The 12,539-nt window shown below is 51.2% G+C and overlaps 1 protein-coding gene across 1 annotated transcript; it reads left to right on the top strand.

Moving 5' to 3' along the window:
* Nucleotides 1-554: 554 nt before the first annotated feature.
* Nucleotides 555-9,505, top strand: LOC116885295 (inactive 2'-5' oligoadenylate synthetase 1C-like). Its single transcript, XM_032886543.1, is given in 7 exon segments — nt 555-895; nt 1,504-1,780; nt 4,511-4,707; nt 7,267-7,465; nt 7,468-7,498; nt 8,174-8,327; nt 9,352-9,505. Coding segments are annotated over 7 exon segments (1,077 nt in total). The 5' UTR covers nt 555-715; the 3' UTR covers nt 9,391-9,505.
* Nucleotides 9,506-12,539: the final 3,034 nt, after the last annotated feature.

A 12,539-nucleotide genomic window follows, 5' to 3' on the forward strand; every position in this document is an offset into this window, starting at 1 on the left:
TCTTGCGTGCAGCAAAAGCAAGATAATTTTGGTAGCTGGGACCTATTCCAGCCCCAATTAACCTTGCGTAATGCTTGTGTAAACTAGTAAGCTAGCTGGGTGTCTTCCCCGAGAGGCTGTACCCCTCTGTTCCTTCAGAAAATGAAGGCTTAGCATCTCGGTGAGCTTCCCTCTCTACTGCAGCACCTAGGACCAACACCAATCAATAAGAATGGACCAGTCACGCGTGGACAAACCCACCACAGCTGTGCTGAAACTGGTGCCTGCCAACTTCTGGATTTCCCTCACTTGTTCTTCCTGTTTTATAGATGGGTGTGTGTGTGTGTGTGTGTGTGTGTGTGTGTGTGTGTGTGTGTGTGTGTGTGTACACACGCACGCATGGTGTGGGCGGGGCCAAGCTGCCTTTGCTGCTAAAAGACTAGGAGACTGTAAGATCATTTTTCTTTAGTAACAACACAATACTAAGAAGGGAAGAAAAACAGAAACGTTGTTGCTAAGGATCGGTGCCTCCTGGCCCGCTCTCATGAAAATCCAAAGAAATGCCAGCAGGTAAACAAACCCCAGAGTGTCCGGGAGCCCAGGAGCCGGAGATGGCAGATGCAGAGGGCTGATATGCACAGCTCCGCCCTTCCTGGGAAGGAAAACCAGCTATGAAAATGATGGGCAGCTGGCTCCAGAGGCAAGGCTGCAGTCAGCAAACACTCCCGGCCTTAAAATGGTGAACCTCAGCAGCACCCCAGCCTGTGAGCTGGACAGGTTCATAAAGGATCACCTCCCTGCTGACACCAGCTTCCATGCTGAGCTCAGAGCAGACATTGACTTCATATGTGCTTTCCTGAAGGAGAGATGCTTCCAAGGTGCCCCTCACCCTGTGAGGGTCTCCAGGGTTGTGATGGTGAGTCTCATTATCCTGAGCTGACCAGGATGGGGTGGGAGAGGACTCTCAGAAGCCAGACTGTAGTCCTTAGTGGGAAGTTGGTGCCCCCTAAATACTCTGTGCTTAGTATCCTCATGTATACCCCGGCTATGGCACAGGGCAGAGAACAGAACAGAGACCCCCACCCGCTGGCTGGCTGGACTGATGGAAGCTCATTGCCCATGTTTCCATTTGTCAAATGGGACTTTATGATGACAGTCCCTACCTCAGTCACTCTCAAGACTACAGAAATGTCATTGTGTAATGTCTACTCATCTATGCCCGCTGCAATTGTGTTTGTTAGTGACTGTGCTCAGCATTTTATTTAGGGAGGACCTCTGCAGTATCACTTGTTACTTTTTTTCTCAAAATGTTTCCTTTTGTGAGTTCAGTTTCCTTAGTTTTCATAGGTACTCTGTGACCTTTGAGTATTGTTACAGAGTTTCTTCATGCAAATATGGTGTATATATGTGCCAGGTTTCTCTAATTATCTGTCATGCTCAGTGATGGACTCCTACTCTGTTCAGCATCTGGATGGCCTAGCATGGCTCTCCCTGTCTCTTGTCATCCTCATCCTTGTCTTTTAGGGCGAACACACCATGCTTAAGGGCAGGTCAGAGGCCAACCTAGTGGTGTTCCTTAACGATCTCCCCAGCTTTGAGGATCAGTTGAATCTACAGGGGGAGTTCATTGAGGAAATTCGGAAACGACTGTGTCAGCTGCAGCAAGAGAAAACGTTACAAGTGAAGCTTGAAGTCCAGAGCTCAGAGCAGCCCAGCTCCAAGTCTCTGAGCTTCAAGCTGAGCTCGCCCCAGCTCCAGCAGGAGGTGGAGTTTGATGTGCAGCCAGCCTATGATATCCTGTGTAAGTCAGCCAGCAGCAGAGCCTGCTGTTCCTCAACCCTGACTCCTCCCTGCTGTCACTCTCTGTGTGTGCAGGGGGGAGGGGCTGTCCACATGTTTGCATGAGTGCGTAATGGCCAGAGACCAGCCTTGGATGTCAGTTGCTTAGGAACCTATTTTGGTTGAGAGGTTGACCTGGAGTTTGCTGCCCCACCTCATGGCTCTTGCAGTAAGGAGCTGGGATCAGGTGGGGTGTGTGCTCTGAGCTGAACCCACAGTCTCAGCTAATGAAACCTCAGCATGTCTATTAGGGGCAGCACAGAGCTGGGGGAGGGGTTACCTAGTCTCCTAGAAGCTTTTACACCTAGAGACTCATAGCCTACAAACAATGATATCAGACATATTCAGGGGTACTCTTGGGACCCTCCACTCGCTAGAAGCTAAGTGAGTCTCTCTCTCTCTCTCTCTCTCTCTCTCTCTCTCTCTCTCTCTCTCCCCCCCCCTCCCTCCCTCCTTTCTTTTCTTTCTTTCTTTCTTCCTTTCTTCCTTTCTTTCTTTCTTTCTTTCTTTCTTTTTCTTTCTTTTTTTTTCCTTTCCTGACATGAAGCTGAGTAATCCACACATCTCGCCAGATAATGAGTCTGACGGATTCTCCTGTCTCCACCTCCCCAGCACTGGGATTTCAGATGTGGATCCTGCAGCCCTTGCAAGCCCAGCTTTTTATGTGGGTGCTGGGATTCTGCTTTGGAACCCTTTACCCACAGAGCCATCTGCCCAGCCCCGGGGGCATCATACAGTACACCGGCATGGTGAACAGCTTTCTGCATGCTTGAATATGGGAATTCTGTGTCTCTAAAAGTGGGACAAGAGATATAGCTAAAAATTAACATCTGTTGCACCTTCTATCAAAGAATGAGAAACCTCAGACCTGCCAAAGGCCTGGGTGTCTGTGCATGGGGAGCAGGGTGCAGGCTGCAGAACTTCCCTGAGAAATTCCACCCCTCTGGAAAACTGGAACACAAACACACACACACACACACACACACACACACACCAACCTTCTTAATGCACATACCTGTTAATATAATGGCACATTAATGTTCCTCTACATTAAGATCTATCACACCAGGTCTGACACAGGGGGTCCCCAAAATTACAATTGCCCAACTCTTTCCTAAGACAATCAGGGACACCCTTGAAAGTACAGTGGGTTCTTGGGGATACTTGAGGCTTTTCATCTGGGGAAGCACAGCACCTCCTGTTGGCTGCTGTGTGAACTGCTGCTATTAACCTAGACATAAGGCAGGCCACCAGCCCTTGGCTTAGGAGAGCTATGGAAGCTGTCTAGAGTCTCAGGCAGCATGGACTGAGAGGGTCAGCCTGGGACCAGGACCAGGGCAGCAGGCTGTGGAAAGCTGCAAGAGGCCTTAGAACCCTGCACAGTGGAGGAGGCTCAGAGGGAGTGACCCGGAAATTAGCTGGGACAGCGCTACCCCAGAAGCCTGTCTTGCTCATAGACTTGCCCAGCCTGTGGCAGCTTTTCAGTGGGATGGGAACTCTATCACAGAAGGACCACATTGGGAATGCTGGTGTGGGTGACAGCCCAAAAGAGAACTCCAGCTACAACCCTACTAAGGGTGACTTGGCAAATCAGGCCTACTATGTGCTTGTGCTGAGTCCTGAAGTAGAGAACAAGTTCTTGAGATCTCCCTGGTCACTGAGTGACTGGGTGTGTCCAAGCTCCATCAGTGAGTGATTTTGCCCTGAGCCAGCATCAAAGCCAGATGGTGTGGCCTGCTGAAACCATGGCCACACCCATGAACACACTTAAGGAAGGCACAGCCTCCTTCCTAACTAGTCTACTCAAATGTACACAAGCACCCACACATAGCCACATGCACGTCAATTCCAAAGCCTGCTGCCCACCCACAGTACAAGTTTACACACACACACACACACACACACACACACACACACACACACACCACCGCTGCCACCACCACCACCACCACCATTACCATCACCACTGCATCCTGAAGCTTTAAGGAACTGGACACTGCTGACACACAGTGCCTAGGGAGATAGTGAGTGGATAAGAGTGATTGCTGCACAAGCATGAGGACCCAAGTTCAAATCCCCAACACCCACCTAATCTTAGGAAATTCCACACATTGACCTGTGTCCCCTGGTACTATGAGAACAGAGACAGGAGAATCTCTGTGGCCTGATGGATGTCAGCCAAGCAACATGATTACAGAGAGACCCTGCTGTAAAGGGAGGGGGTGATAAACTATAAATGAAGACACCCCATCTCCTCTTGTGGCCTCTGAATATGTGTGTTTCCCGCATCCCTGCACACACGATCCACCCTCGGTCTGAAAAGACTAAGCACAAGATCTGGTGTACAAATGCAGTGCAGAACTCCATGCTACACCAGAACATGGTTGGCCATCATCAGATGACCATGCCGCTCTCTGTGAGTGACCACAGTGTGCTGTCTCCTCCCACCCCTGTCTCCAGGCCTGTGAGTAAGGCATCCTGCTAAGAGCAGGTGGTGGCACAGACTCTCCAGGACCAGTTCATGTATGGAGTCCAGAGGTGTGGTGGGCTCATTGCTGTATGGGGAGTGATGCTTGCTGTGGACAATTTCTGCCCTGTTCATTAAACCACATAGACAGGGATGGTGACCCTGGAAAGAAAGCAGACACTCAGAGCAGGGTTGAGTCTAAATATGAATGGGACTTCCTTATAGTTGCCCTAAGAAACAACCACAAGCCCGACCCTCAAATCTACACCAAAACCTACGCCCACCTCATCAGCGCGTGCACCACTCTGAAGAAGGAGGGCGAGTTCTCCACCTGCTTCATGGAGCTCCGGCAAAACTTCCTGAAGCATCGGGAACCCAAGCTGAAGAGCCTCATCCGTCTGGTCAAGCACTGGTATCAACTGGTAAGGCTTCTGGTCCAGACACCGTGGGCCCTATGTGTATAGAATATTGGTACAGACCAGAGAAAAAAGGTCTATTCTATTTTGCTTCTCATTGACTTGACAGCTTTACCACTTGACCAATACTCACTGAGGAAGGCAAGGTCTTACTTGGTTACACATCCCGTCCACAGCCCATCACTGAGGGAAGTCAGGAGAGTGAATGAAGCAGAGATCCCGGAGGAATTCTGTTCGCTGCCTGGATCTCCATGGCCCACACAGACTGCTTCCTTTTACAACTCGCATGCCCAGGCCTGGCATCTAGTGCTCTCCTAACTTATCCCCAGCTATGAGACCCTCTGCTGCTTACAGTTTCTGCTGGCCGAGTGCTTCTGATCTGCTGTGGCTTCTCCTCCTCTTCCTCTATCCTATCTCTCTCCCACACATTCTTCCTCTCCTTCTCCTGATCCCCACTCTCAGGCCTCCAGTCCCACTGCCCAATCATAGGCTCTCTTTTCGACCAGGAAAAAATGGGGAAAATGTTCACCTGACCTCCCCTGAGTAAGTGATGGCCTGTTCCTCCGGGACGACCCCTCTTGAGGAAGCAGCATTAGCATCGGAGTGCAAACAGCATCAGGCCAACCGACTGCAGATAACCCTAGCTTATGAGCAGTTGACAAAAGCTAACCTTTGAGAGAAGCCCACTTTCAAGTCGATGCTCACTCCCACCTCCATAACCTGTGCTTTCTTGATTGCCCCTAAGATCTCATCTCCACGTCACACCCTAAAACACAATACACCTTAAAGGATCAAGTTCTCTTTAAAGTTTCAACACTTAAAAAGGGTTTGCCTCTCAAGTGTGGGATCCATAAAATTAAAAATACAGCTTTAACTCCTATCTCACCAGGGAACTGTCCCAAATCAGATCAAAACACAAACAAAGCCCAGCAGAGCAAGAGGCCCAGGATCTGATATCTGGGACTCTCGGTTCCCTGAGCTTCTCAGACTCTGCCATCCACAGCTCACACAGCGGGTCTCAGGCTCAGGCCAGCTCTGCTCTCACATTGCGCTGTTCCCGACAGTCGTCTCCTGCTCTGGGCAAGTCCAATATCACGGGATCTCCCCTGCCATCGAGGAATCACACCGATGGCCTCAGCTGCTCCTCATGACCCCTCTAAACCTGCAATTTTCATGGGACCAAAGCCTTAACACTTGGGACACCTCTCTGCAACTGGGTGTGGCTGCCAACGGGAGATCCAATCTTGGGGCCCCTGGACCCCAGCTATAGCGCGCTGACCAGAGGATACTCTTTCCAGAAGACTTGGCCCCCACAGGCGCAAGTCTCTTCTTACTCAGAGCTGATTTTCAGCCCCAGTTGACAAGAAATTACTGACCCTTAATGCAAAGATAGCGCAAACACAGCCCTGGTGTGGTAGTTTCTTTTCCGAATCTTCACACGCCAGCCTCCTTCCTCTGCCTGCCTCTCACCACTCCTGTCTTTCCAAGTTCTTCAAACAGCCCAAGGCACAAGGTCAGAAATTAAGAAATGGAAGAGGGACAGTGAGTAGAAGGGGAGCCAGTGCAGAGGGGTTCAGAGAAACAAGGGTTTGGGGGATCAGCAGGGGACGGTGAGGCTGTGGGAAGGAGAGGGAATGGGAAGGGGGGGGCCTGAGAAGAGGGAGGGCTTCCCATGCTTTCTCTAAGTGATTTCTTCTAGTCCACTTTCTAATCAGTTAAGTCTCTTTTCAACCATGTCTAATTCACCGTTCCATGGTGGCTGCTTCCTTCTTTGGCAAACCCTTCATGTCACTTTCTATGGCTTCAATTTTCCTGTCCTTTCTGGACATTACCTCTTTCAATGGATGATTTCTCAGTAATTTCTCGACCCTTTTAAAAATGGTGGTGTGGTATTTGTGTGTGTATCTGTTCAGGGGACCACATGTATTTGTGTGTGCTTGTATGTGCACACGATTGTGGAGGCCACAGTGTGAGGCAGGTCCTCAGTCACTTCCCACCTTGCATAATCAGTCAGGGTTTCACACATGACACACGGTATGCTGGATCGACAGTTCTGGAAATTCCTGCAGCCCCTCAGAAGCCCGATCTCCAGTCCTTTAAGCTAGAATTATGAGTCAGCTTCCTCAAAAGCCTCATACTCATGTAGATGCTGGGGATCTGACCTCTAGTTCTCAGCCCTGCATGGGGAGGGAGATACTTTACCCCTGAGCCATCTCCCTAGCCCCTTCCCAGGTACTTCAGAGACCATGAGAAAACTTCCATAGTGAGGACTCCTTATGTCCCGCCCCCACCCTCACTCCTAGCTGTCAATCATGGTGTCTTGATTCCTCCTGTGCCTGCTAGTGAATGCTGTCTTTGTGGAGCACACAGGGTCCCCATCTCAACCACTCAGCTCTTGGCTACAGTACAGGAGGGGCCACAGTCTGAATGTAAATGACTGGGCGAGGCTGTGTGACAATAAACCTGTAAGGTCATCATCAGGTGGCAGCTGAATTGAGCCTGAGAGAAGTGGCCCCCACGCAACAGCTGAGATCCCCGTTTTTCTCATTGCCTTTCTCTTCTCAGTGTAAGGAGAAGCTGGGGAAGCCGCTGCCCCCACAGTACGCCCTGGAGCTGCTCACGGTCTATGCCTGGGAAAGTGGGAGTAGAGACTGTGAATTCAACACAGCCCAGGGCTTCCGAACTGTCTTGGAACTGGTCACCAAGTATCAGTGGCTTCGAATCTACTGGACATTGTATTATGACTTTCAACACCCAGATGTCTCCAATACCTACATAGACAGCTCAAAAAACCCAGGTAGTCTGTCCCCACGTGGCTCTGCTTCCCATGTGGTACCCGGATGTTCTTGTGTGGAAAGAGAGTTGGGAGCTTTGGGTCAATGAAGCATCTCCTGTACTGGGCACACTGTTCTCCTGTCACTGGATTGACATGAGGCTCTGTAGCCCCTAGGAGTCAGGAGTGGAATCTCCTGTTTGCAGATGAGGAGACCAAGGCTCTGACATTGTCCAGTTCCAAGCAGCAAAGGAAGGGGGGAACATGGACTGGGAACTGGGATTTCCCAACAGTAACAGCATCTCATAAGGGCTGTGAGGCACCAAAGACTTGCAGGGGACCAATTACCTGTAAACAGTAGAGTACTATCTCACCCTAGGGAGTGACATGTCTTGATCCTGTGTTGTGTTCAGTTTTCTCATGACAGTGGCTGGTCCAACTCTCCCCATCTCACAGATCAGAGAGGCTGAGGGACCTGCCCTAGGACACACAGCTACTAAAGGGTAGAGGATTTGAACCCAGGCCTTGTAGGTCATGCCCAAAGATAACTCCAGGCTTGCTATATGCTGTGGGGAAGGAACAAAGGACAAACTTTGTATAGCAGTGCTCTGCTGGGTTTCTCCCTTGTCCCTGTGCAGTTACTTGTAGCTTGGGCACTGGCCAGCTATTCAATTCTGTCCTCTGGATGTTGCTCTGCAGGCCTGTGATCCTGGACCCCGCTGACCCGACAAGAAATGTGGCTGGTTCAAACCCCCTCTGCTGGCGGCTGTTGGCAAAAGAAGCTGCTAGCTGGCTGCAGTGCCCATGCTTTAGGACCTGTGATATGTCTCTCGTGCACTCCTGGGATGTGCTGGTGGACCCTGTCACCGCCCTGTCCCCTCACACACACCTTCAGTCACTCCATCTATTTGGAGAATATTCTCAGGGAGAAGTGGGCTTTTGCTAAAGGTCTCCACACTCCTGCGGAGTGCCAGCTGCTTGTTTTGTTTTACAGCCATTTTGGCGCCATTCAGAGATATCGTGTGCTGGCAGGATGGCTCAGTGGCTAAAGCCCTGCCAACACTGAAGACCTGGGTTTGACCCCTAGAACCCATGTGGTAGAAGGAGAAAAACAAATCCCCCAAGTTGTCCTGTGACCTTCATCTCTGCGCAGCTATACATGTGGACCTGTACCCACACACACACACACACACACACACACACACACACACACACACACACACACACACACACACACTGACACACGTACTGAGAGCATAAAAAGGAGTCAGAACTGAAGCCCCTGGCTCAGGCACACTTAGCTAGGCCAGGGCTGGGATCCCGTGGACTCTGAAGCCACGATCAGGTCCATGTAGCATCCTGTCTTTCCAGTCTCATTGTCATGTGGCCAATCGGCAGGGCTGCGTCATAGCCACAGAGGCACAGAGGACCTGCACTTGGACCTGTCCCCTCTTGGGGCAGGGTTTTCCTGATGCTAGGGAACTGATGATGTCACGTGTGACCTGGGGTGGGGGGGATGAATACGGGTGCAGTGATGTGGGAAGCAAACCTTAGGAGGTCAGGAAGGAAGGGTGAGGGGACACGGAGGGGAGGCAGCTGTAGGAACAGTGGCCTGTGGTGCTGTCCTTCACAGAGACGTGGCTAGGCCATGTCCCACATTTGGCAGATCTAGTAGTGTAATGCCTGCCTGCGGGGCCATATGCACCCTCAATGGGCATAGTCGTAAAGCTATGGCCGTCTTTCCAACCTCCGTGTGTGCTGCCCTTTTTCTGAGAGCTCCAGGTGTCCAGTCATGGCGCCCACCCTCGGGGCTGATTTTCATCCCCTTCCGTGGAGGAATGCAGCCTCCTGACCTGATTTTGTGCTTTTCGTTACAGACGAAGGTCGAGTTTCCACAGGAATGTGTCCTTCTATGAGCACCAAAGCACCTGCCCAGGATGCTCGAGAGTCAGGGGCATGACCTCTGCTGCAGGCCCTTGACCTAGAGAGGAGAGGAAGCTCCCCAAAACCCCAACGAGGGAGGGTCCAGCCTGTGATCAGACTCCAGGCTTCTGACCCCTGCCTTCTACTCCTGCGTCCTGTCCCATCACAGACAGCCCTCCTCACAGCCTGCTTCATCTGCCTTGTCCTCCAACAGTGCTCTCTTGGGAGACAAGAGATTCAGAAGGGGAGGCAGGAACTCGAGCTTGACTTTCACCTGTCCACCTGTTGGGAGTTCTGTCCATTGTGTGACCAACGACAATAAACCATAGCAAGCCATGAGGATATGTAGACATTCTGAAGGATGCGTGCTCTCCTCCTCTCCTCTCCCTCCTCCCTCCCTCCCTCCCCCCTCCCTTTTCCCTCCCCTTCCCTTCCCTCCTCCCCATCTCCTCCTCCTTCCTTCCCTCCTCTTCCCCTCCCCCCTCTTTTTCCATCTCCCTCTCTCCCTTCCCCCCTTCCCCCTCCCCCCTCCTCTCCTTCTCCATGTGTTTCATTGGCCACTAGATTCATTCATTGAGCACTTCTTACCAGCTCCATAAGGATCCAGGGCACTGGGCAACCAGCGATAGACAGTGCAGAACCCAACTGCTACAGTGTATGACGTCAGGTGGCTTGGGATCCTTCCAGGTCTCTTATATGTGAAACCGAGACAAGAATCCTTGGCTCCTTCTGTCCATGCTCCCATGAGAAGATTCTAGACCTTCTCCATCCCACACAGAAACTGTTCCCCAGCTGCACATGACCCTGGAGCCCTGGAATCTGGCCGGTGTACATCAAGGTGCAATGATTCTGCCACACGCAGGCTGGGGCACACAGCAGTGCAGGGAAATAAAATTGCATGCACTCTGCGGCCAACAATGACTTTAAAACGTAGCTGTCTGTGTGAGGATGAGATTTGAAGCACTGAATTGAATCACAATGCGCTGACTCAAGCTCGAAATTAATCTATATTCTCTCACTTCCTCCTTCCTTCCTTTCTTTCTTTCTTTCTTTCTTTCTTTCTTTTTTTTTAAGATTTATTTATCAGACACACCAGAGGGCATCAGATCTCATAACAGATGATTGTGAGCCACCGTGCAGTTGCTGGGATTTGAACTCAGGACCTCTGGAGGAGCAGTCAGTGCTCTTAACCACCGAGCCATCTTGCCAGCCCTCCTTTCTTTTTTAAATTTCTTTCTTTTATTCTTTTTTTTTCTTTCTTTCAACTGGATATTATTATATTCATAGAACTACTCAAGCTCCCAAATTACACACACACACACACACACACACACACACACATATCTTCATACGAAGACCTAATGTTCTATATGTCAGGGTCATGAACCAGCAGCTGTGAATACCATGGGCTAACACAAAAATACCCACATGTGCACCCTCCTTGGCTCCCTTCTTCTCCTCCTCCCCCTCTCCTCTCCCCATCCCTTCCCTCCCTTTACCTTCCCTCCCTCCCCTCCCTCTTTCCCCTCCCCCCTTTCCCTCTCCCCTCCCCTTGCACTCTCCTTGGGCCGCTGCTCACTAACAAGTCAGAGAATTGCTGAGGCGGCCCACCAGGTCCCAAGCCCTGCTCCTGTCCCCAGGGTCCACTCTCAACCTCTGTGGAGGGGGAGGGGTGGATCTCCTTGGCGCCCCCATGCCTTCAGTTCTCACTCTGCCAGCCCTGAGGACCAGGAGCCCCAGCATCCCGGTTCGTGAGAAGATGCATGTCACGTGACCACAGAACAAACCTTGCTCTGTCTTGTACCTTATCTGCCCTGTCAGTGGACTCAGCGGTGCTGCCCAGTGATTCCAGTCCCTTCTGAGACAGCCCCCAGATATACAGAGAGGATTTTAATAAACAACCGTCAGGGTTCTCTGGCCAAGCTGTGGACCCATCATGACTTGTTAGTCATCCCTCATTGATCTCCCACTAAGTCTCCGTAAGAAGGTCTTCTGCCTTCTGCCCACCCAGAACCAGGCATGGGCTCCCGACTGTTGGGGATCCTGCTCGTCTCTGCCCTGTTCTCCCCTTCAGGTTTGACATTCAGCAAAGCCTTCATGCCCTGAAGGGAGGCAAGGGCAGTAGACCAGACTGCTAGACAGATGGATGGACAGACAGATGGACTGGTGGACACACACATACACACATACGCACAGTTCCCGACTTCCCCTCCAGGCAGTACACTGCTGCTTTAGAAAGAGAGCATTTGTTCCAGAACCCGCCCTTCCACTCCAGTCTGGCAAGGGGTGGGCATTCTCATGCCCAAGTGGGAAATTCAGACAGGGATGTCCCGGCCTTTGCCCTGCTGCTGTTTTAGCACGGTGCAACACTGCGGGTCAAGAGACAGAACCCAGAACCCGTAAGGAACCAACTCCTACGAGTCGTCCTCTGACTTCACCCACATGAAATAAATGGAATAGAACATTTAAAGCAGAATTGACTTTGCTTTTGCCTCGGCTGGCCTCTTGTCCTTCATCCTGGCACTTGTGGGAGGGGCCTTCAGCCTCCCAGGTCCCTCAGGCAAGGTCAGTGTCCACCAAGGAGCCTCTGCTATCAACCAGGCCGTGAAGACTAGATTTTGCTAAAGGCCAGCCCCTGACCTGAATGACAAGATCATGGCATCTGCTTCTTGAAAAGAAACCCCTTGAAGCCAACTATGACTTGTTGCCATAACCATGGGGAGAGTCAATGTTGCTATAATTTAATCAGGTTTCTGTTTCTTGCTCTCAAAGGGGTTCCAACAGTGATTTAGGCATGTGTGTGTGCACGTGTGTGTATGCATGTATGCATGTGCGTTTTTGTATTTTGGAGAGAGAGAGAGAGAGAGAGAGAGAGAGGGGAGACTCTCATCATATAGCCCAGGCTGGCCTCGAACTCTGTACCGTCTGCATTCACCTCCCAGGGCTTGGGATCACAGGTGCGGACCATCCTGCCATGATGAATATTCACTCCTGCTGGGCAGAGAGAGGTTGGCATGGAGACAGGCTCCCCCTCATGAGGGTGTGTCCTGGGCACAAGTCAATACTCTATGCTACTGAAGTGGAGAGTGACAATTGATGACCCAGGTGACTACAGCTGGGGACAGAGGCACACCCCTGTCAT

The sequence above is a fragment of the Rattus rattus genome, chromosome 16 (genome assembly GCF_011064425.1).
Source record: "Rattus rattus isolate New Zealand chromosome 16, Rrattus_CSIRO_v1, whole genome shotgun sequence".
Lineage (NCBI taxonomy): Eukaryota > Metazoa > Chordata > Mammalia > Rodentia > Muridae > Rattus > Rattus rattus.